This window comes from Meles meles, chromosome 10 (genome assembly GCF_922984935.1).
Source record: "Meles meles chromosome 10, mMelMel3.1 paternal haplotype, whole genome shotgun sequence".
NCBI lineage: Eukaryota > Metazoa > Chordata > Mammalia > Carnivora > Mustelidae > Meles > Meles meles.
In genome coordinates this window covers 53,063,691-53,089,662 of record NC_060075.1, presented here as the reverse complement: position 1 = coordinate 53,089,662, position 25,972 = coordinate 53,063,691, and the positions used below count along the sequence as shown (strand labels likewise).

At 40.1% G+C, this 25,972-nt stretch overlaps 1 protein-coding gene across 2 annotated transcripts in view; it reads right to left on the bottom strand.

Annotated features, from left to right (window-relative positions):
• Positions 1–1,302: 1,302 nt before the first annotated feature.
• The window catches only part of IGF2BP3 (insulin like growth factor 2 mRNA binding protein 3), a 141,029-nt gene continuing 116,359 nt past the window's right edge, over positions 1,303–25,972 (bottom strand). The window contains exons 9-15 of one of the 2 annotated variants that reach the window (XM_046021074.1): positions 25,027–25,162; positions 23,366–23,491; positions 8,650–8,766; positions 5,456–5,530; positions 2,856–2,987; positions 2,084–2,197; positions 1,303–1,612 (exon numbers count right to left, since the gene is read on the bottom strand). In XM_046021074.1, the coding sequence (XP_045877030.1) occupies positions 1,514–1,612; positions 2,084–2,197; positions 2,856–2,987; positions 5,456–5,530; positions 8,650–8,766; positions 23,366–23,491; positions 25,027–25,162 (799 nt within the window). In that variant the 3' untranslated portion in view covers positions 1,303–1,513. Of the gene's footprint in view, positions 1,613–2,083; positions 2,198–2,802; positions 2,988–5,455; positions 5,531–8,649; positions 8,767–23,365; positions 23,492–25,026; positions 25,163–25,972 lie in introns of those variants that run through there. The other variant, XM_046021073.1, reaches the window with a different exon arrangement.

The following is a 25,972-nucleotide window of genomic DNA, read 5'->3' as shown; positions in this document are numbered from 1 at the left end:
ACACCCACAAAATTGTACATACCGGGCTTTGCCATCAAGTTAAGAAATGGGCATATGAATTCAGTATCCTGTATCAAAAGTCAGATGTATTCTCACAGTCATTCAAATTATATCCCCGAAATTATTTTCTGGTATCCTCTACTTTTTGATTATTTTCAAAAAATTGGTTGCAGAGAATACAGAAATCCTGCTGTATTTTATGTAATATTTTAGGTGGCCTTACATTTTTCTTGATTTATCATTATTTAAAAATCTTCAAAATAGCTTAGTGAGGCTCATGACAGTGCCTGGCACATGGAGATGTAGCCTTGATATTGCCTTTAAACACTGCCCCACCATCTGAGTACCCCATTGGTCTTCACAACGCAGTTCTGTTGGGGTCTGCTCAACATGTAGACAGACTGGTCTGAAGCGTGTTGGCAAACTAAGCATCCTTTAAGACAAGCGGAAAGCTTGCTTTTGGCCAGTCAGTTTCAAGTCCACAGGGGCTGCATCTCTTCATTAGGTAGTGATAGTCTAAAGCACAAAGCATTTTTATGCATTTAATCACACAGCCAAACAAAAAAACTGAAATCTTCTGAAGCCATTTAAACTAGCCGTTCCAAAACCTCCTGCAACCACTTTGCTCTGTTAGTACCATCGAAAAAGTTCCCTACCATAAACAAAAAGTTAAATGGTATTGCTGCTCTCCAAATATAGGCACTGCTCCATATCACTGAACATTTATTAGATTTTCCAACTAATGGTGTCAAAGCCTCAAGAAACCTGAAATTAATTTTCCAGCTTTACGGTCACTAACCAGAAGTAAAAATTTTCTGTTATTCTCCTGTTAGCTAATTAAAGTTTTTTAAAAAACTGTTGGACTTTTATCTTTATAAAGTATATAAAATTTCAGAACAAAAACAAAAACAAAAACAATTTTGCTTTCATTGCATTACTGAATACCTGAGGTAGTTGAGTAAAAATGCACGTTTAATACCCCTGCCAACACCATTCAGCACTTCCCTTAGGTTATTCATGTTAGTGTTACATTAAAAATAAAACTGACAACAGTTTTTCTAGGCTAATAGCTTAACATTTAAGTTCCTATAATCATTCTATTCTGATCCAATTTTGACAATTGGATTTGGGAGCAATCTATATTTTATTACTTTAGTGACTGCATCATTACGCCAATTTCTGGCAGTAGGAGGGTATAGTAAGAAAAAATTAGAATATTTGTTACACTGAGAATACAACAAAAGGGAAGTGCAGAGTTCCTCTTTTACCCTCCCTCCCCCCTATTTTTTTTTATTTTTTTTTTTAAAGCTGGGTGTCATACATTTTAGAGAGCATAAAGTATACATTCTCACAGAGACAGGAGTTCAAAAGTTGCCTGGTCCTCAGAAACAACTGGCTAGGTAAAAACTTGTGCACGTAACTCTGGATATTAGGGGTTCAGTGCCCATCTGTTGGTTAAGCAATCTGTCTTTGGTTTGGCATCTGCCTCTGTGGTGGGCTGGTTCCTGAGCCTTTACTTCCGTCTTGACTGAGGTGGTCCACTTTGTAGAGCTTTCTGCTGTTGGTGCTGTTTTACCTGAGTCAAAATTTCCTGAATTTTTCTCTGGGCAACCTGCAAAAGGAGAGAGATTTGAAATTTCTACCTAATCAGAGGTTACTAAAAGTTACTTTAGGGGCGCCTGGGTGGCTCAGTGGATTAAGCCGCTGCCTTCGGCTCAGGTCATGATCTCAGGGTCCTGGGATCGAGCCCCACATCGGGCTCTCTGCTCCGCAGGGAGCCTGCTTCCTCCTCTCTCTCTGCCTACTTGTGATCTCTCTGTCAAATAAATAAATAAAATCTTTAAAAAAAAAAAAAAGTTACTTTACTCTTCCATTTCAACAACTTCAGATTTGAAGGTTAAAGATACGTGCTATTTTAGGTTTGCTAGTAGAGTCTGAAATTACTTGCTAAAAAAGGATTTATCGTGTTAAGCACCAAACAACATTAAATCTCTATGTGGGGTGGGGGCACATCCACAGGAGAATTGCTTCCGTTTGGGAAAGAAGCAAAAGAGCTTGCTTAGGACATGAGATCCAAACTTGCCTGGCAAGCATAGAAGTGACCAGTTATTTTCACAACCACTTGGTCATTCTCATCAGGTGTCTGGTCACGAGGGACAACTACTTCTGCACTTGACAAATTCTGGAGCTCATTCACCTGAACAAGATAAGCAGAGATTATGTTAAATTGAGGTTTTAAAAAAAATTAACAGTTTGCTGAGCACGTATTTTGTAGCTTTATAAATTTCATCTAATCCACTGTTAATTCTATCAGGTTATCAGTTCTGTGCCCATTACAAGATGATAGTAAACTAAGACTTACCCAAAAAACCGATTTGACCAGTTACACAAGTGAATGGCAGAACCAGACTGAATCCCTGAAAGTCTGATTCCAAAATGGATGCTCTCAATTCAAAATTGTAAATAGCTTTGAAAGAAGTTACATGTGCTAAAGAGAAACTGGAAACCACTTGCTTTTTTGTTAAAGAGGTAGGTTATAAAGGTAGAGGACATTTCAAGTTTTCTTTCCATCAGCTGTGCCAAAGTGAAAAGCTGAAGTTACAGCAACCAAAAATGCTAAATGCCCCTTGTACATGAGACACTCCTCTCACATGAAGTGGTCTGAAAGCGGGACTTGACTTCCACTAGTGGCTGACACCAACACTCAGGAAGAACAAAAGGCAGTGTTCTCCAAACCTTGGCCCAGATGATCCTGCTTTTTATAAATTAGCCCAAATACAGGGACTTGGAACTCCTAAGTACCTTTCAATGCTTTCCCTTTCATACCACTGCACAGGTTTTGCTGAAGTACTTGCCGTTTTGCCTCCTTTTCCAATAACTCTGCCAGCAGCAAAGGATGGCACTCTGATATGAGCTTCAAGTTTCACCTCTTCTTTAGGACTAACAAAGTTTTCTTCTTTAATTTTTCCATAAATTCTTCCCTGAGCCTACAGATGAGAACATATCCTATCAGTGTCATTCATGAAGGGAAAGAAGGTCCATTAACTTCAGAGATGGCCCCAGTCCACTGGAATGGCCCTTGGCAGGGACACATCTGCAGGTGATAGACTGTTGCAGATGGCCTAAGAGGCAAAGTTAGGAAGGTTCACAGTAACAACAGGTACCACAGAGGTGGCAGCTGAATGACTGAAAAATTCGATTTATTCTTTGAACAAAAGGAGCTAAAGGCAATTAGTACTCAGCTTAAAATAAATCATTGTTGTGGGCAAATAGCCATTTGCCCTCCGATCCTAAAAGGTAAAACCTTTCCTGCTTTTAGTAAGAAAGTAATTATGTTTTTCTTGAGGATAAGAGATGGCAGGCTCACACCTGAAAGGACATTTTGTGTTCAGACAGGTTTCTTCATCTTAGCCAAGTGGCTTCTACTTGGTGATAATGAGGTGACACAATCAGGTTAGCACATACTTACGATAGTAGTCGTCAACCCATCTTGATACCTACTGCATACGACTAGCCAGTATACTTAAGAAACTTCTCTTATTATGTACAACCATTAATTTGCTCTAGTATATACCAAAGGATAAAGAAGTCAGAGTTGGTTTAATCTGACAAGCTATGAGGGTAAATTCTAAAAACAAAAGTACCCAAAACATTTTAAATTTTCACTGGTGCAGAAATGGTAAGTTCATTATAGGGGGTTACAGGAAGAACAAAATCCATCTTGGTACCCTATATTCCATTCATTCTCAAAGTCTAAAGCCACAGATCTAGGTATTAACACAAAGGTCACAAGGATATACATCTCTCTTCGGGGGGGGGAGAGGGGGGAACAACTCTCAAATTCATCAGAAAAATAAGGGTTAGGTTTACCACTCCTTGGATCTCTAAAATAATTCACTTGTAACTATTACTGATCACATAAATATTTAAGCATTATAGCTTTTCTTAAGTAATTCCATTTAAGAGGACCATACCATCCCACATGGGCACTGAAGAACACAGGGAAGCAAACTGAATTTCCCAACATACAGTTATAGGAATTACAAGATAGGAGTTCCATTTATAAAAATGTAGGAGTTCAGCACCGAGAAGAAACATAAAATAATTGATGTCCATGTTCATCTTTTAAGGTTTCAAACTAAAAGTTACTGGCCCCGTAGGTTTGGGATAGGCATCAGTTTGCAACATTTCTGAGTTAGGACTTCAACTGCCTGGCCCAGAAGGCTGGTGTGAGAGACTAAATTTCTTCACCTGAGTTTCAGCCTAGCCAAACTGCACCCACCTCTCAAAGCATCTCCTTTTGTTTCCTGTTCTTCCTGTAAATGAAGTGAAAAAAGCTTTGGATTTTTACTGAAAAATGTGCCACAGAAAAGAGATATCTAAGTGGTATTTTAAAGGGGGGGGTGGGGAGAAGTAGACACTTACTAGCTACATTTTAGGGCTAAGGGAACTTAAGGTTCAAGAGTTGTCCAGTTACACAGTTGGTAAGAATAAGACATGGGTTTGGGATGAATTAGTTACATTCTAATGCAGTAGTTACTTCTACAACACTTGTACTACATTTTATGGGAGAAATCATGTACTTGAAAGTATGTGTTTGAGAATTTGGCAGAGTCCAGCTAATTCACCGCAAGTCTGCTGAAAACCACCACCAGCTTATTTATATTGTGCTTCCTATGTGGCAAGCAATATTCTAAGTACTTTATATATTCTTTATACCTTATAATCTTGTTTCAACCTTACGGGTGTTCTAATCCTCATTTTATAGCTGAGTAGCCAGAAAAAGGTATTTGCCCAAGGTCACACAGAAGGTAAATGACAGAACTAGGATTTGAACCAGGAGCACAGATGCTCAGTCTCTACTCTTCATCAACTCTCAGTATACTGGGGAGGGATTTCAGCTGCAAAGGTCCCTAACAATAGTTCACACCAGGACAAATGCCAGAAGAGTTCCTACCATTTCTACTTCTAAAATTGGAAGGATTAGAGTGATTTGTGGTCAGACTATGGACAAGGGCTCAGAGTTAGTTAATTACAAGGGTAAGAGGAAAGGGAGACATTTTAATTCAAGGTTAACACATCTCAAGGGTAAGAGGAAAAAATAGGGAACAAGTTTTCCACGGCATAATAACTGGACAGGTTTGTAAATTTGTCTTAAAGGTCTCACCTTCGCATAGTAACAAGGCACTGAGCAAATTCTCCTTTGGGAGATAGGTAAACCCAGCAACCATTACAAAACTCTCAAAGTTGAAAACAAAGTTAGCTCTATTTTTGAAATGTAACTTTGGTTATGTTTCTACTCTGTTTTTAGTCTTACGATTTTCTGTTGGGAGATCCTTTTTACTGGGTTTTAAATGTATTTAAGGGAGAAGCCAGGTTACGGAGTTCCTGAAGAGAAGACATTAACATTCTTTGAGTCCATTGGTTACCTGTGCTCACACTCCAGAACACATACCTTGAACTGAGCCTCTGGTGGCCCGGTGATAATCACCATCCTCACTTTAGCATCTGGGGCTTCAGCTGGAGCAATCTGTAACAGGCACATCAAGGGGGGATGACACTTTCAGGTGCCACTGATAGAAACCTTCCACACACCAGCCTGACATTTGTGCACGACTTACTGAAATGTAGAATGGAAGCCTTTGGAAGGAAGTTACAGAGCAGCAGTGACTAACATGGGTTCATATCAGTTCTGGGTCCTGCCATGAACTGTGTGCTTACACTGTGCCAGGCCCTGATGTGAAGGTCCACATACGATCTCAGCGAATCCTCACTGGGTTCCAATGAGGTGGTGCGTGTTCTTTACAGGGGGCAAACCGAAGGCTGAAGAAGCTGAGTTACGTGACCCATCCATGATCACACAGCTAATCCAACTAGAGGGAGAACTGGGTCTGTCTCCACTACCCATGTTCCTCATCACTACACAATGGTGCTCAAAGTGTGGTCTTTGGCCCATATGCATCAGAACCCCCAGGTCTGTATGTGCAAGAAACCGCTATGTTCACAGATCTAAGACTTGGTAAATTCCCGTGAAGTATGCTCAGTAGAGTAACGTGAAGTAAACTAACATTAATTTGGTAGAAGGAAAGTAAACGGCTTTCCTATTTTTGCAGAGTATATGAAATCACACAAAAAGCCTGGGCCAGGGGAAATGTTCCAGAGGCTACTGAAGGGAGAAGAACCCAGCATTCTTCCATAGTCACAGGACTTGGGGATCCAGCTGGTAGGAGTTGTTTTAAAAGAAAAAAATCTAAGACATATGCTGTGTAAGAAGCAAATTCTTATTTACCGAATTTTTTATTATGTAGGAACAGGAAGCAAAAAATATGATAAAAACTTCCCCAAATTCTACCATTCATTATAATCCCTGTCAGTTACTAATATAGTCTACTAGAGCTCTTCCCACAATGTTTACAGTCAACAAATGTGGAGTCATCTTTTCTCCTTCCCTCTGTCACCTAGAGCCATGCTAATACTATTATTCTTACTATTCCTACTTTGTAGACTCACTAATTTTGAGTCTATAAAACAAGCAAATAATTACTTCCATTTAGTCTAAGCCCTTAGAATTATTCACAGGAAACCCCTGGAACAAAGATATCATTCTTTATCTTTCTGACTAGATTTGTCAATACTGGTGAGGGAGGGCTGGGGCTAAGGGCACTCGTACATGGAGTTTAAGAGTAAAAATTGCTCTAGTCTCTGAAAAGCCTAAAAACACACAACTTGCGAAATCTACTTTTATAGACTTACCTTAAAGGATAAGGCTGTATATAAAAATTTGGCTAGAAGAACTCTGTCCATCACTGCATTGTTTGTGCAGAATAAGTTAGGAACAGTCTGAATGTCCAATAAGTGAACACAAATAATTAGCAAATACCAAATATATGCCCATTAAGTACATATATGAAATTTATGGATACATAAATCCAGCCAAGTTTCAAGAGTGGTGGTGCATCTTTCAGGTTATGAGTGTTTCAGACTCTTGGAAACAAAACGTTTTACCCTCATTATAAAACCTCCATGAAGCCTGAAAACAAGAGAACTGAATATCCAAATACTCAGTTCTCATTCATGAAATGTTCATTGCGGTTTTTCCAAAGCCAGTCTACTAGGTTCTTTATGCATGGTCAAAGACTTTTTTTTAACTCAATCAGGAAACTTGCAGGACCGTAAAGTTGGTTCACCCTTCTATCTTTTACTGTCTCTTTTTCCTTTACCTGTTTATCTTGGCTGTATTTCCTGTTCATGTGTTTTGTTATCTTTTGGTATGAGAGACCATATGAGGGCAGTTTCTGTGTTTTGTATCTTCATCAACTAATTTACATACAGTAGCATTCACTCTTTGGTAACAAATGCATAGGCAGATAACCACTACCACAATCAAAGTAACAGTAGTTCAGTCACTGTCCACAATTCTTCCTGCTATGTCTCTGTATTCAAGCCTCTCCACCTCCAATTCCTAGCAACCACTGAATGTTTTTTCTATCCCTATGTTTCTGCCTTTAGATTTTAAATATAAATGGATCAGAGAGTTTATGGCCTTTGGGTCTGATTTCTGTCCCTTAGCATGCAACATGACATCTGACCAACTTGTATCTATCAGTAGTTCTTAATATCTTCTGTATGGACGAACCACAGTTTATCTATTTGCCCATTGGCCATATGTGCTGCTTCCCATTGGGGGACAGCTGGAAATAAAGATACTATAAACATTTGTGTGCAACTTTTTTATGTCCTTTTTTTAAGATTTTATTTAGAGATTCATTTATTTATTAGAGAAAGTGCACATGCAGAGGAGAGAACCAAACTCCCCACTGAACATGGAGCCCTACGCGGGGCTCCATCCCACGGTCCTGAGACCATGACCTGAGCTGAAATCAAGAGTCAGAAGCTCAATGGACTGAGCCACCCAGGGGCCCCATACTGTATTCCTTTAAATAAAAAATTTTATAAAATATGTACAACAACCAAAAACCACCTCACTGGACTGATGCTTTCCTAAAGAAAGCTGTCACTGTATTGAGCCATTATCAATTTGTACATAGCTTAAAACACAATGCACTGTCTTACTCAATTGCTTCTCAGCGTATGAAAATACAGAATCTTCAGAGTACAGTTATCCAGTTGGTGGCCTCTGATATTTGTTATCCCACTTTGCATAATAATTAAGTATTTAGCTCCAACATTTCCTTCTTGGCTCTTTCAACTATGTCTGGCATTGTGATGCAGTTTCTGAGCAATGAAATAGAGATAAAAATATTCTATGGCAGCTAATAAAACTCTGTAAGAGGAAGATTCTTAGTGTCCTCCCGCTGGCTGGACCACAGACTTGTGAGAGCACCGAACACTATCGTGGGACCAGGAGGGACCAAAGCCATGCTTGGGGAAAATGAGCTAGAACATAGGTCCAGGGACTTAGTCGACCAAAACTACCACACCAGCACTGGATTGCTTACCTCCAGAATACTTTTTTCTGAAAGTCAGCTTTGTTGAAGCTGTAATTTGGGGCTTTCCATCATAGCCACACCCTATGTAGCCCCAGTATAGAGTGCCATATTCAGTTCGATTATGAAGTGGCAGGACGACTCATGTTCCTGTAACTCACTGTCAGTACAGCACTAAGAGCCACAGTCAGCAGAACAGTACCTTAATAGAAGCTCCTGCAAAGCGAGAGAGCTGCTTGATGTGCTGTCCCTGCTTGCCGATAATGGCGCCAACAGATAGGGCTGGGATAAACAGATGGACAGTCTCCGTTTCTGATTGCTGTTGGAAAGACAGGACATACGTGCATTTGGTAAAAGTAGGCTGTTATCATTGGCAGAGGGATAGGGGTACTCCTACAGTAGGAATATTAGGAAGCTGACAAGAGTTCATTGGTAAGAGTTAACCTGAAGTTGAGAACATCTGTTCTTCTGAAGACATCTGACTTTAAAAGGTCACTTTTCTCTACACCAATTTTCTTCGACCTTAGGATGTCACTGATCTACAGGATTCAAAAGGTAAGTCAAAGTCACAAAGTTTAGATTCCTGACAAGCAAATGAAGTTGTGGGCCACACATCAACAAACAATGCATCCGAGGACACAGGTCTACACCATAGCCATGTAGGTTTTGCTTTGTAAACACCTGATGAACTCTTCTCAAAAGGAAGAATTCCTGAGTCTCATTATATATGACCGAAGGTGTAAAAGCTTACTGTCACCGTTCAGTACATAACCACACCCAAGCAAAGGACAGGATGATAATCACTTTAGTGGCAAAATGCCCTAAGATTCTTTCCCATATAGTTCATTATTCCTCCCATCTATGCCCTTCCTTTGCCACTTAACACACGGAAAAACTGGAAAACGTAACTCAAAGATTTTTCAAAAATGGATTTTATCTGTATACTTCACTTCTCAACTTCACACTTCAAGCCAACTATGTCCTTCCTGAGTCATCTCCCTTTAAATGGTCACTCCGGTAGGGCCAACACACACCAGAGAACACTGGGTTAAAAAAAAAAAAAAACAAAACTAAACCAAGATTCAGTGATCTTACTGGTGAGCTATAGGTTTTAAAATGCAGAAGCAGTTCACATGTTCATACATTAATACTTGCTTACTTTTTAAGTAGGCTCCTTGTCTACTGTGGAGCCCAATGTGGGGCCCATACTTAAAATCCTGAGATCAAACCCGAGCTGAAATCAAAAGTTAGATGCTTAACTGACTGAGCTCCCCAGGCACCCCAATACTTGCTTAATTTCTAACAACATTAAAAAAAACATGTATCCAAGGAGAAGTCAATTCTAAAAAATTTATTCCAAGAAATATTTTTTATTTTCTAAGACTTTTTTTAAAAAGCAATTTTGGGCTTACAGCAAAATTGAGAGAGGCAGGTACAGATCTCCCATATATACCAAGAAACATTTTAAGGTCAACTACAATTGAATACACTAACTTAATATGCAGTTGTGGTGTTTTTGTTTTTTTTTTTTTTTTTAAGTACAACTACCAATTAAGATTTATAGAGATATTAGAAAATATATTGCAGTCAGACATGTACACATTAACTACTTGGTAAGAAACACTTCACGGAATTCTCTCTTGAGCCTTCTTACATTCCTGTTACAGAGGATACTGTAAATTCCAAGTACTCAAGTTGGACCCTCAAGTACTGTAGTCTGTTCACACAGAGCCATGAAACAGCTTCAGTCTAATTTCTCATTTACCAATCTACAAATTTGTAAAGTCTCAAACATGTCAACAGTTTTGCTTTCAAGAATCCCAGGAACTAGGAAAATCTTGAGAATATGATCATTTTAAGCAGTTTCTGAAAATCTTAGTCAAAAGAAACAGCAGCACTGGGCTCGTTCATTTTTACTGGATATGAAAACAAACTCTACTACCTAATGTTGGTCCACCAAATGACCACCACTCTTACAACACACAAATTCCCAGGGGCCTTAGCAGCTCCATCTTCTCCCCGTTAAGCCCAGAGTGCAAGCAGAGAGCACAGAGGACTCGGTACCACGGATCTGTGGGGAACATGCTGCTAACAGCAGAAACCCATGTCTGGATGAATCGGCCATTCCACTTGCTCCTCAACACGCACTTACCAGAAGGCCGTTCCACCACTGAACACTGTTTACTCACACCATCTGGTAGAAATTTTTCTTAATAGTCTATAGTTTCCTTCCTCTGAAGCAAAGATTTTTTTAAAAAATGAATTAGTAAACATTCTGGAAGTAACAAAAGGAAGTAACAAAAACGCTGGGCTACTTCTTTAAAGGAAAACCTTTTTGTCTAGGTAACAGGTAAGAAATTGAAATGAGAAAAGGGAAATACAAAAACATACGTTAATAAATCTGAAAGTGTCAAAAATCTGTCTAGTAGGAGTTACCAAAAATCAATCAGGAAAATTTACATTGACCTAAGCAACTGTTACCTCTATAATCAACTAATCACCTAAATAAAGCACCAGGCCCAAATAGGTATAATTCTTCCAGGCAAAATGCTCAAGAAGAATTACCAAACCCAGTGGAAAAGAAACTAGGTAAGGACAGGCAGACCTACTTCACGGGGGAAATGGATTTAATAAACCAAAATAGTAAACGAATGGTAACATGCTACAAATAACATGGTCTAATTTTTTTTTTTTAACTTTAACGATACAGCTTAGATCTCTTCCCAATGTCATTCATATGGCCCTGCCTCATCCCATTAAACAGGGCATTCCTCCAGCTAGACTCACCACTGCTGTCTCCTCTCCATGCATGCATGTGTGTGTTTAACAGTTTTCAACTAATTCATGTAATGCTGCCATCAAATCTTTATACAAAAAATTGTGCCCTGTACCTCTACTATATCAATTCTTAAACTGCTTGAGTCAAAGATTCTGAACATTTAAAATTAATAATCATCAAGTCATACAAAGAGTTTCCTACTCTATTCTCACAGAATGGTGGAATCCCAGTTGAGACATTCATGGAACATGTGGGTGCCACCTTTGTGTTTAGCGTAGTGGGAGATGGGTAAAAAGTATGCTGAGGTCAAAATTCAGGTTTGAGGAGGAAGTACCTATGATCAGGGAGCAGTGGTACACAGGAGTCCTATTTGGTGGAAGTTTGTGTTTTCTCTGTGAAGTGCATCACCCCATCTACATCTCACAACCCATACAACCAAGAGAAACAACATTTCCATCTTAAAAAAAGAGAAAACTGGAAGAAACAGAGTAAGGGACTTGTACATGGTCATATACTGACTGGTGGTGCAGCCAGCGTTCAGAACTGGACATCTCTCTCTCTTAAGCCATGTTTATTTAAAACAAAAAAGGACATACCCTGCTTCCAATAGGTATGTATGTGCTTTATAATACAGAGATACAGAAGTGATTCCTAAGAACAGCCCAGGGGCCCCTGGGTGGCTCAGTTAAGCAAGTGACTTCAGCTCAGGTCATAAACTCAGGGTCTGGGATCAAGGCCCACATGGGGTTCTCTGCTCAGCAGGCAGTCTGCTTGTCCTTTATCCTCTCCCCTTACCCCCCTGGAGCTCGCTCACTCTCAAAACAAACAGACCAAAAAACCACAAAAACAGAAACAAAAACCAAAAATCCCAAAACAAAACCAAAACCAGAACCCATGTAACAGCCCAACAGAACCCCCAGGTGAGGAGTGCTGCCTTCCCTGGTGCTATCACTCTTCTATATACCTTGGTAGGACTTCCTCAGGCAAAAGAAATTTCCCACATATCGTTGGCAAAAGCTTAAGGCTTTGATCATCAATGTGCAAAAAATGGCATCAGAGGTAGTCCGTTAAAATTTATTTATTTGGGGGCACCGGAGGACTCAGTTGGTACAGCATCCAACTCAATCTCAGGTCTTGATCTCAGGTGTGAATTCAAGTCATGAGGTGTGGAGCCTACTTTAAAAACAAAACAAAAAAAAAAAAAAACGCCTTGGGGCACCTGGTGGCTCAGTGGGTTAAAGCCTCTACCTTCGGCTCAGGTCATGATCCCAGGGTCCTGGGATCGAGCCCCACATGTGCTCAGCAGGAAGCCTGCCTCCACCTCTCTCTCTTTCTGCCTGCCTCTCTGCTTACTTGTGATCTCTGCCTATCAAATAAATAAATAATCTTTAAAAGAAAAATGCCTCATTTTGAAGAAAAGGGATAACTAAAGATTAAGAACGATGTAATGGGGATCAAATGGCACAAACTTCCAGCTATATAGTATGTCACAGGAATATAATATATAGCTTGATGACTATAGTTAATACTATACTGCAGATCTGAAGGTTAGGAGAGATCTTACAAGTTCTCATCACAAGGAAAAAAAAATCACTATGGTAATGGATGTTGACTTCTTGTGATCATTTTGCAATAGCGACAAATACCAAATCTTTATGTTGTACTCCTAAAACCAATGTTGTATGTCAATTATGCCTCAAAAAAACTTAAACTTTAAGAATAGTTTAATTGAATCACACACCTAAAAAAGGATGATGCTCCAACAGAACAGGGATCCGACAGCAACAGGTTTGCTGTCTCTCATTTGCACACACCCGTCTTACACATGTTTAAGGTACTTTATAACTTAAGAGTCTCAATGTTTGTTTCTGCTGTGAGAATAAAATAACCATGCCATGGAAAAGTTGTCAAGAAAAACCTTCACACAAGTCCTTCATCTTTACCTGACAATTATTTTGTTGTATCTGAAGGAGCTATTTTCAAGATCTGTGGAAAGTTTGGTTTCCCTATTTTTTCACTAATTCCTGTAACACTGCAATCAAATCTCTAAACCTAAATCTTAGGCTCCTATATAAATACTTCCAAGATCTTATGTAACACCAACGCTGGATCAGAGGATTAACATTTACAGTTGACAGGTATTTCCAAATTCTCATACTAATACATGTGTTTTATGGCCAACGAATATATTAAAGGGGGAAATCCTATTTTGAACCACGCCTTTCACACTTACAAAACAGAAAGCAACACAGGATTCGAGACCCCCATGCCAAGTTTTCTACAAATGAAAATCATCTGAATGAACTGTGCTCTTCTTTCCAAGTCTCTTCACTGACCTGTAACCCCCATGTACCTCCTATTTCCTGTTAAAAGTGAACCTCAAATTCAACTCCAGGAATTATTACGGAGGAAAATCATTGGATTGTTTCTTCAGCATATGCACACAAAGCTGTACTACTTTCTTTACAACTTGATATCCTGATGTTTCCCAGGATATAGTACGACACCGCAGGTCTTAATACAGTAGTCAGCTACACGAAGCCTCCCTGCCTCTCTATACCAGCCCTCTTAGAACAAATATTCCAGAAGAGGGTTTGACTTGCCACTGAACTCTGCTGTGAGAGCTGTGATAGGGCCCTGCCCTGCATGGCTTGGACAAGTCACTTCTGCTGCTATTTACCAGTGATAAACACTGAACGAGTAACATTAGTTACTCGTTCTTTAGTATTTCCCAGTGCTAAGAATAGTGCCTCTGTATACAAAGCACCATATCTCACAGCCTGCCAGTGTGTTCTGCAATGACCATGTACCACTTATTCCAGGGGACCTTTCTTATTTTAATAACTGAATTAATTCAGACATTGACCATAAATTGTGCTCAATAAAAATCTGTCATTCTGGTCCTTATGGTAAAAGTGATACATTAATATTAACCTTTTTAAAGTAAAGATAGGATCTAAGTATTTTATCTCACTGAGAACATCTATACCATGTTCTTCTGAGTAATATACTTTTGTTTTGGCCTGACAGTGATAAAGACCTTTCTAATGATCAGACGAAACCCAGTGTGTAATTCGCTCAAATCTGCCCCATTGTATTTTGCCACGACTGTGTAATTATTTGTTTTCCGGGCCTTGTTCCAGAAAAATTTTAGGCTGCTTAGAAAATACACATAATCTAGAAGTAAAACAAAGGAGGTGAAGAAATAAGAGCATAGGGACCTGAATATAAAAGACGAAGCCAGGAATGCTGTTCTTGTATACACTTGGCTCTAAGCTTCCTAGCAGCTGATTTAAAAAAAGAAAATCAGCCGCATAATTGAGTATGCCTGGAAGAGAAAAACTATCCATTTGCTTAGTAAAAAACACTTTTCCCGGGACTGATCCCAGAGAGCAACTTCTGTCTTCAGAGGAGTAATGTTAACAGGCATCCTTGGAGTGAAAGCCGAGAGACTCGCAGGCACAGTGTGGGCATGTGTCCTGGCCTAGAAGATGCTGAAGACAACTCTCCCAGGAGAAAAGCTCAAACCTAGGCTGCTGCCACAAAAGCTGGACAAAAGCCAAATAATCTTTCTGACACAGTGACAAAAGGCCATCAGCGCTTTTTCTTGTTGCTTTTTGAGGGTGGGACTCAAGCCGGAGTCAACACAACCAAGACGAAGACTAAAAACAAACTTAAAAGTTGTGTGAGGTTTTGAAAAAGGAGGGGTGATCAGTAGAAAAGGGCCAAAAGGACCAAATTTTAACAGAAAAAAGGGGTGAAGACATAAAAATCCGTATACAGAGAGAAAACTATTCTGTGCTGGGATGCAACCAGGACCAACTGAGCCTGTCCAACAGAAAAAGCAGTGTCAGAAAGAAGCAGACTAAACGTACCAAGAGGGGGTGCCCCGCACCGATGGGCAGTGAGGTGTGCCCCTGGCAACAGCGCCTTAATCAAAAGTTGACCCATCAGATGTCTGAGGCTTAATGAAGACATTTCTGAACATCACCCAATTCCCTTCACGCCAATTCCATATCCACCGAACACCTCCCTGACCAGAAGTTACTTTTTTTTTTAATTTGACAGACAGAGATTACAAGTAGGCAGAGAGGCAGGCAGAGAGATGGGGGGAAGCAGACTCCCTGCTGAGCAGAGAGCCCCATGTGGGGCTCGATCCCAGGACTCTGGGATCATGACCTGAGCCAAAGGCAGAGGCTTTAACCCACTGAGCCACCCAGGTGCCCCCTGACCATAAGTTCCTTTTAAAGGAACTTTTCCTCTGGGAATATAAGGCACCTCACATTATTATCCTGCCTATTTGACAGTCATTAAACTGGCTCTGTGGTACAAATTACTGTTGTGTAGAGTTCTGCATAGTAAGCCCTGCTTCCAGGATGTGGATATATAGATAATTCTTACTTACAAAACTAAGCCAGAACAATGGGTTATGATAAGCCTCTTGCACCTGTGACTTCAAGTCTCTGAGATCAAGCTTGAAAAAAAAAAAACTCATCAGCATTACCCTTTCTTGTTACACATTCTCTGCATTTAAGTTAATGTTCAGCTTCATTATCCTGAGCCCTTCTTCCTAAACCTTCAGGTGAAGGATAGTCACATGACCCAAGCAGCTTCCCAGTGGACTTGTGCCAGATGCCTATTGGCAAAACCTCCTTTGGACTTCTTGGCAGACTCTATGTTATAGCTTGAAATAACATAAGAACAAAGCTGCTCAACTGAAAGTTTGCATAACTGGTGAAGTCTGCCAACGAGTAATTCCTAATCATCTATCATGAGGAGATACAAGAATGAGCAAACAGTAAGGTTAAGTGTATTTCTTTTGTGGGGAACAGAACCTAAGACATCACAAAGACATGGAGGCAGGCCTGCCAGCCAGTAAGACCAGCCTTCAGGAACCTGGAAGGACGCCAGTGTTTCCCTTTGGTTTGTACAACAGACAGTACTGGGGTTTTTTGCTTTGTTTGTTTTGTTTTAATGGATTTTGGTCTGGAACTGAAACTAAGTTTACTCAACTTCATGACCTGAACAGAATACTGAAGTCTATTTAAAAAAAAAAAAAAAAAAAAAGGCACAGAAAGTTTCTCCCCATAGCTAAGTAACCAAAGGCCTCCTAGAGGTACTAGTGTATACAGTAAGTTATTTACTTTGATTTTTTTTTTCTGACAAAAAAAGCTGTACCTATAATAAGAAATCCTAAGTAGTAAGGCTAAGAAAATGGATTCAAAAATCCATTTCAACTCATAAAATATTGTTTCTTAAAGAGCACCTTCAACTAGCTAAAAACCAAAGAAAACGTTCATCCTTCTTGCCTCTTTGATAAACAGAAACTTTGTAATTTTCAGACCATGCTATTGTTCTGGAGACTTCTGGGAAGATTCCAAAGATGCTATCAAAATTATGAAGACAACAGCACTTGAGCTAACTCCTGCCAACCCAAACGCCAGGAAATAACATTCAGCTATGGATGCTGTCCTGGGCCATGCCAACTTCAGCTTTTGCTCCGTTCAGGAGCTGCCAATGGCCTCTTCCCTACTGTTCGAGCGTTTTTGAAAGGAGCATTTCTTGTCATTTCTAAACTCAAAGTTTGCCAATTAAGTACTGCATGAGCCAGCTGCTAGGCAGGAACTAGAGACTTTTTGTCTGCTGGAAGAACCGACTCTGGCTCTATTAGAAAAAAATCCACCTGGCAGGTACATGGCAGAATACATGGGGGTGGGGTGAGGGGGTGGGAGGGTGAGCAAAGTTCTGGAATGGAACGGAAGCAAAGGATTTATCCAAAGTCAAGGTGCATCAATTCTCCTTTCATGTTACAAAGCAGCAGTGAGAAAACACGAGTAAAGAAATGAAACAACTCTAAAAGAAAGAGGAAGCAATACAAAAAAAGAGAGTCGAGTCTTTGAAACATTGAGTCATCAAAACCTACTTCTTACCAGGCAATATACACGTAAAGTAAAAGAGATCCACTGCTAACCTACAGGGCGTCAAGGATTAAAGAGTCAACCTTAATGAGTAACCGACTTCCCTGTGAGAGCTTCTAAGGACCAGCAAGCTTCTCCTCAGCAGCCGTAGACGCCAGGCTGCGGCGGCGGAGCGTCCTCGCGTGCTGAGGGCAGGTACGGGCCAACCTTTACTCCTCTAACCCAGTTTTTCAATAAATGGCATCACAGACCCTCACAGACCTACAATAATAGGTTCTTCGGCAAGAAGCAAAGTGAAGCCAGGGGGGGAAAAAGGAACATAAAAAGAAATGGTAAGAAAGATAGTGGATAAAGCTTTGATAAATTTAATTATTGCCTTTAAAGATTTTATTTTTTTTAATTTTTATTTATTCAGAGAGAGAGAGAGGGAGGGAGAACACAAGCAGGCAGAGCAGCAGGCAGAGGCAGAGAGAGAAGCAGGCTCCCCGCTGAGCAAGGAGCCCAATGCGGGACTCGATCTCAGGACCCTGGCATCATGACCTGAGCCTAAGGCAGCAGCCTAACCAACTGAGCCACCCAGGCGTCCCTAATTATTGCCTTTAAAAACAAGTTTGTGTTTCAAAAAGTGGTGACCAGTAGATAGACTTAATAGCGATCTGAGTTTAGACAAAGAACCAAGTCTAAAAATACACAGTGAAGATAAAGCCATTCCAAGCTAGTACTTCCCCACAGAGAAGTTCTATACTAAAACAAAACTTGTCAAAGAATTGTTCCCCTAAAACAGTAAATCAGGAAATTACCTCATAGCTATTTGGAAGTAGAATTCATTCTAACTAGTATCCAGAAACATAATACATTCTGTGAAAATGGTGTTTTTCCCCCTTTGTTTCGATGTGAAAATAATCTGCAGGAGTAGAATCTGAAAGATCCCATTTTCTACTCCAGAATCAATTTAAATTATTCTGGGGTGTTTTTTTTGGGTGGCGCAGGGTTGTGGGGCGGGGCAGAAGAGACAGGGTTTTTGTTTGGTTTCATTTTTGAGAGGACTTAAAAGCTCACCTGCACCCTCGCAGGCTCTATTTGCAGGTAATATCACTAAATCCAGTGGGGCAGGGTTACTCATCTCTACAGTTACAAACACTGCTTCCCAGCTTCTCTTGTGGCAGATGTACCTGATGTTATGTTCTGGCAAACATGACTAACCCGTGGAAGTGTAAAAAGCTATGGTCAGGTAGTGTCCATATAGGAGGTGGCTGCTGATTTTTTATCCTTCATCCTTGCTGGCTGGAATCAGACTCAATGGCTGGAGCTTGAGCAGTCATCCTGGTCTGGGAGGCAGCATGCTAACTAAGCCAACAGGAGCACCTGTCCTTGATGATGCAGCACCACCACTCCCAGCCTTGGATTGTCTACCCTTCACCTCTCCTGATGAAGAAGGAAAACTCATTTAAACCAATTTGTTTCCCTGTAACACACAGCCAAAGCTAATCCTGATACACATAGCATGCCAAAATATATTTAAAGGCATGAAAACAGACATATGGCAGCATCCCACAGACGTTTCTGGCCTGGTATTTGTGGATTGTAATAACAGGTGATCCAGAGGAAAGGAGGGAAGTTTTTGACCAGGTTTTTGTTTGTTTATTTGTTTTTTTAAGAGTCAGAGAGAGCACACGAGTGGGGTGGGGTGGGGGAGCCTAGGGAGAGAATCTTAAATGGAGCCCAAGGCGGGGCTTGATCTCATGACCCTATGATGATGATCTGAGCCCAAGTCAAGAGTTGGACATTTAACTGACCAAGCCACTAAGGCACCCCCTGCCCACACTTTAAAATAAAGCACCAAACAAGCTAGAAAGAGTGACATACCTGAGTGGTATGTATTTATGCTTATCCCAAGTATTGTCTACTGTGCATTACCCTTGATACTTTTCCAGCATTTAAGTCCACCTTCCAGAATAGTAAGCACTCCTTGCAGAACGGTAATTTGACAATGAATGGGTAACAAAGGACTCCTGCTGACCTTTACAAAAGTCACCAATTTCTGAGCTTCCATCTGTTCCCACGGAGATTCTGATTCATGTGAGTCCAAGGAGAGACACAGGTTGTTAACCAGTTAAGAAACAGAGCAGCTGTTGTTAACCTTGGCCACCTCCACACTGGAGTCAGCCAGAGCACTTTCCAAAGTAGTAATACCAGAGTCTCACCCCCAGTTCCTGCCCTGGCGGATGGACTCTAACACAAAAGGTCTGGGGTAATTCTAACATAAAGAACAACAACAACAAAAAATTCTTCCTTGTAAAGCAGATAGTAGAGAAAGCTACTCTTTACAGAATACTGCCAACTAAGAAATGTAAAAGATGACAGACATAAAAAGAGTAATATATGATTAGGCAAATGTCTGTAATGCCATCACCTGAGCTGATGGCAGAGGCTTTAACCCACTGAGCCACCCAGGCGCAGCCCTAACTCTCTTTTTTAAAGATTTTACTTATTTATTTGACAGAGAGACAGACCACGAGAGAGGGAACACAAGCAGCGGGAGTGGGAGAGGGAGAAGTAGGCTTCCCGGCCAGCAGGGAGCCCAATGTGGGGCTGGATCCCAGGACCCTGGGATCATGGCCTGAGGCTAAGGCGGATGCTTAAAGCCTGAGGCACCCAGGAGCCCTTTTGCCAAGTTTCATGATATTGTGGTGAACATTAAGGTGAATTCCTTGAGGAAACTAAGTTAAAAATAGTACAATGCTCCCATTAATTATTACTTTTAATTACAACGTTTGTAAAAAATATTACCAAATTTCCAAGACAGGATTATATACCTATGTATTTCTAAGAAGAAAGGCAATAGTGAGCCCATATTTCTGAAATTCACAAAAACAAAGATTTCTTCCATTCTGGAGAAAAGGGTAGATTACAGGAATAGTTCTCCCGATAATTTCTGACACATTCTTTGGGGTTTAAGACTAGCACGCAGAGATAAAGCTAAGTTTAAATCTACATAAAAATTGTAAGAACACATTCATCTGCACAAACACATGCAATATAACCATAATTTATCAACCATTCCAACTAGATAGATAGATTTGTCTTCTTTCTTAGCACTTAGTGCTTTGAGTGCTACCTCCTACACCCATTTAGAGAACTGTCCATGTGTGAAGTTGGGGATTCTGTTATTTCACTGCCTACATACATGTAGAATAAAATGTCCACTTGAATTCCGCAGAGAACTTGGATTGCTAAGATTGTCCACATTTTATTCCTTTAAGTAGAGAATTTCCTTTTCCTGCCCATGAAACCACCAGGCCCTCAGCTCCTTCCCCTTTGCACTATTTCTACCATTACTACTGGCAGCTTCTCCATCTTCTGATCTCACTGACTGCTTCTACACCTAGCTGATTTAGTTTTAAAATCTCAGGAAAAGCAAAGACCACCTATTCCAGTGGGATCTTCCTTACATTTACTTTTATTATAGGTCACTGACTCTCTTCCCCATTCTTAAAATGAGACAAAATTTCTACTTGAAGTCACTCAGACATTTAAAATCATAAAAGTCCTTTGGAAATAATGTTTTTAATATACTCTCACTTGTCTTAAAACAATCTTAATTTTTCTTAGAACACAAGAACCCATTACACAGAACTGTGTCACTAAATTACAAAACTGAGCAAATCTAGATAACATTCCTATTATTTATGTATCTTAAAAATAGCTACCTAACAATCACTTTAGGAATTTCTGCACTGAAGCAGCCACGTAAGTGTAAAGGACAGAATGTTCTATAATCCTACCAGTTGCAACGTGAGAAGCTTTACTGACCATGGTATGAAACCAGTAGAGAGAAGAATTGAAATGACACCTCAATTTACAAATTGGCAAAATGAGGAACAGACAGATTAAGGGGCGTGCCCAAGAGAAAGCTAGTTTAAGGCACCTAGCAGCTTACAGAACTTCAGCACAGAGTAACTTTAAATAATCAGTTCCTTGTCACTTTTAATCAATGCTGTTTTACACAAAAGTGTCAGAGATACATGTGCCCTAAACTCAGTAATATGACAAATAGCAGCCATATTAGATGTTAAGTCCATATTCTCTCCAATTCCTCTTTTAGGCTCACTTTGACTCTCTTATTAAATGTTTTATATTTGAATTCTGTAAAAACTAGAAAAGCCTGACTTGAGAGAAGAGACCTTAAAAGATAATTCATCTAGTTCAGTTTCTTCTTTGTGCAGGTTTGAAAACAAACACAGAGGGAAGAGGAGAGTGACCTATGGCGATACAAAGCGCAGGCAGAGCTGGGCTGGACCTGGGTTCTCACCCCACGGATCCTTCCCCAGCCCCTTTAAGCATCAAGGTACAAACAAGTCAGCTACTTCACAGCACCTTCAGCTGTGCTGGAAAGCTTCAGACACTGCATGGTGGAGCTATTCACACTGCTGTGGGTCTGAAATTTTGATGCCTATCCATAGATTAATGAGCTTTGTCATATGGCTTCCAGGACGAAACATGTTCAGAGTGGCAGATGAGTTGTAGGGGAAGATGCAAAAGTTGCTGATCATAAAGGCAGAAACATTGCAAGAGGCCAAACGTGAAAAACACTTAACACAGTCTGGTGGTTAAGGACAGGCCAAGGAAATTCTCCTTCATAAAGAGATAAAATATGAACAATCTGGGATACCTGGGTGGCTCAGTGGGTTAAGCCTCTGCCTTTGGCTCTGGTCATGATATCAGGGTCCTGGGATCGAGCCCCGCATCAGGCTCTCTACTCAGAGGGGAGCCTGCTTCCCCCCACCCTGCCTGCCTCTGGCTACTTGTGATCTCTCTGTCCAATAAATAAATAAGATCTTTTTAAAAAATGTGAACAATCTTAGCAATCTGCGTTCTCTATACAATTCTAGAAGCATTTTACTCTACATGTAGTCTAGGCAATGTTATGATGGAATGCTGAACGATTTCCAGCTGGACATTTTCGTAAATTGGTAGAGGAGGTACTACAAAGCATCTATTACAGAAGAGTCAAACAGGAAAGGAGAGATGTAAACACAATCTATGACAGAAGATCCTAGAATGTTGCTAAATTTATTTCACATGACTGTCTACCTCCAATTATCACCAATTATACAACAGAACTGTTGACTACTTTCTAAAAAAAATTACTATGTAAAGTATCTGTTATGCTGCAATTATATTTATACTATCACTGGTCGCCCATTTTTGAAACCTCAGAAAAATGTTCTTCTTAAAAAACAAATATAAGGGGCGCCTGGGTGGCTCAGTGGGTTAAGCCGCTGCCTTCGGCTCAGGTCATGATCTCAGGGTCCTGGGATCGAGCCCCGCATCGGGCTCTCTGCTCAGCAGGGAGCCTGCTTCCTCCTCTCTCTCTCTGCCTGCCTCTCTGCCTACTTGTGATCTCTCTCTGTGTGTCAAATAAATAAAATCTTAAAAAAAAAAAAACAAATATAAAAGTAAGGTTTCTTTCTTAACAGTCTACCTCTTTACAAATGAATGAAAGCTGTTTAGGTTTGCACACACATATACACAATAGACCTGTGAACAAAACTATCTTGAGTTCACTGTTTAAAAAGCACACTCAAAATGGAAAACATGGCTTTTTTGGGGAAAGCATGTCTTTATTAGTGACTTTTTTTTTTTTTTTAAAGATTTTATTTATTTGAGAGAAAGAGCACTCACGTAGAGAGGGCAGGCGGGGGAGAATCTCCCAGTAAGTGGGGAGCCCAACACAGGGCTCAAATCCAGGACCCTGAGATCAAGACCTGGACCGAAGGCAGATGCTTCAACCACTGAGCCACCCAAGCGACTCTTTATTGACCTTTCAAAGCAGTTAACTTCCAAGTGAAGTTAAAGATGAAGGAAGCCTTTTAAAAGTTCTTTCCTTCCGCTTTTAAAAATAACTTCCTCCCCCCACCCAGTCTCAAACTTTTCTTTCGATATTTAAAAACCAATGTTGACAACCCTACCACCCCAAAAGTTCAAAAAGAAATTCACAAGTCCACTCTACAAAGAGGGAGGTAAGAATGTTCTACTGACAGGAAATGGAAAGCGCGTGCTGACTCTGAACCTACAGATCATATGGGGACCAGGTTTTACATTAGTATTTGTCCTGATTAGCATTTAATGTCACACTGCTTGAGGGCAACAAAGTCTGATTGTGTCCCTCTGACTGCATCCCACTCAACCATACAGAAAGCCAAGGTACATTATCTTACCTCAAACTGTGGGTAAGGAGGAGTCATAGTTGAAGGGGGCCCTGAGGTGGGAGGTGGCATCCCTGAAGTGGGTGGGAACAGACCCAAGGCATTCAGATTTAATCCAGGAATTAAATGTGCTTGAAGCTGAAACAGTAAAAAGGTCTCTCATTTTACAATTAAAAAATCAAGTATTTATAAATGATAATACTCAGATTGTAACCTCTTGTCTAGTAAAGAAAAAAATCATTTTATGACTCAAATTTTAGAACAAAGCAGATGTTCCATGTAATTATACTTGAGTATATATATCTGTTCATATTTCTTAGTATTTTAAAATCCATGTGCTCATTTGCCCCCTCCTTGATGTGAAGCTACACTACCTTTCTTAAAGCAGGAAACACCTTTCCTTTCCTTAAGGATCAGCTCAAGAGTGCTTAAACAAATGTGTACTTTGTATGCTATGGGCACACGGTAAATATAGACTAAAAAACATGCATTAGGTGAAGAAGTAATCAAACAAGACTGGTGTATTAAAAAGCAAACTAGATATACAGAACAAGCTGAGATAAAATTTGGTGGCCATGGGTCTAAATGCCACAAAGTCAAGATCTTTGGAAATCAGGTCCCATCCCATCCCATGTAACTATGGCAACTAAACCTCTTTGGAGTAGATCCAGGAGCCAGAAAGGGAGTTTTGTTTTGGTTCAATTTTATTTATAAAGAAACACAACCTTTAGGTTGTGGAAGTGAGGTGGAGATTAGAGAGTTGAGATGTGAGCATACTTGAGAAGCTCTTTAAAAGGTATATGGAGTTGGATTTGCTTGCAAGGGACTCTGAAACATCAGATGAGCAGTGATGATGGTAAGGTAGGCCACAAAGCCAGTCATGTGGGCTAAAACAATCAGCATTCTTCTAGGCTCCTCTCACAAAAGGTAGTATCATTTCTCTCTTTTCCTTCTTTTAGGTATAGGGCCCAATTGAGCAGTGTTTTTTTCAATCATTTACTTGAAAAATCAAAATGGGCTTTTGAAATGTTACATTTTCTGCACCATTCCATCCATTAAGAAATGTCAGCCATTCACTTTAATTGCCTTCATTGTGCTAGACAAATGATTTTGTCATTTTTAATTCTTTTGTCTCCAGGGTTTGTGACTAACCAAGTTTTAAATTTGAATTCTTTATAGTTGCTTTCATATGCATGTTATCCATTGTAATCCCAGTCCTAATCATGGCATCAACGTAGGCACAGTAGCCCCATTTTACAGAAGAGGAAACCAATGCTTGGAGACCAACCAAGAGAACAGACTTGCAGCTAATAAGTGACTGAGCTGGGATTCAAACCCAGTTCACATACCCACTCCTTACGCCTACATTCCTACTATACTAATCTTCTTCAAATTAACATATTAGCCTTTTCAGGTAGGTATTAGCCTTATGTAATAGATAAGGAAGCTAAAGCTTAAAGACTAAAAAATTTGCTAAAATCACAGATAGCCAAGCCTGATGTCAAACAAAGCCTTCCTCCCAACTGCCCCAGGGGACACTCACTATGGTGTTAAAAATCAACAAGAGACTACATCTAATGCTTGCACCATTAAAGACATCAATATTAATGCAATTGAAACATCTTTTAACTGTTCATCAAAATAAAGGCATGTCCAACAATATCAAAACTAACATTCATAGAAGCAATATCATTTTCATAAGACTCCCTGATTTTCTTCATTATCTCTTCCTCGGCTTTGGCACATGTTTCAACGTTGCCTTTAACTGTAATGGTGCGCTCTGGATTATACAGCGTCAATTCCTGCAATCTGTAGAATGAAAAAGAGGAGAAAGAAAAAGAATGGAAATTACGGGAGGAAGATAGCTCATAACACTTCAGCCATAGATGGCAACTAAACGCAACAGTGGTGGCTGGAGCTATGTAAGAGTGGGTGGTCAGACACAAGGCACACTGAGTAAGCCCCAGAAGATGTGAATCCAAGAACCAAAAAAAGCTGCAGAGAGAATCCTTTTCCCCTCCTACCTTCTCAGTAAAAACTACTAAGTGTAAACAGTTCAATGAAGTCATGCTTGCAACACAGTGTACTTATTTCTTGTCCACTCAAGGTGAACATTTTTCACACTTTAACAGTGAAATAAAGAAAATATCAGAGTGATGTACAGTTTTAGTGGAAACCAAGAACCAGACGTACATAACCTTTAAAAAAGATGTTCCTAGTCTGCACTGACCAATTCTACACATCACTGGCATTCTCATGCAACTGCTTCTGGGTCACCAAACAAGAAATAATCATGGTAATATTCCCAAAAAGCAAACTAGAATTCATGTGTCCAAACTTACTTTTTGCCAATAATTTTAGAGTTTGGATCAAAGTAAGCTGGAGAAATAACATAAATCAATCTGTCTTGACTAAAAAAATTATACCTTGATGACCATTAAGACCACTACAAAGTTAGAAGGCATTAGCAATATTCAGCAACTCTCTCCTTGACCTAGGTCCCTCTGAAGCTTCAAAATCCATTCAGATGACATCTGAGACTGCCTGAGCCAGAGCTAGTCAACAGCCTTGAGAGGAAGCAATGGGAGACTCTTAGCCATAGAAAAAAGACTAAATAGA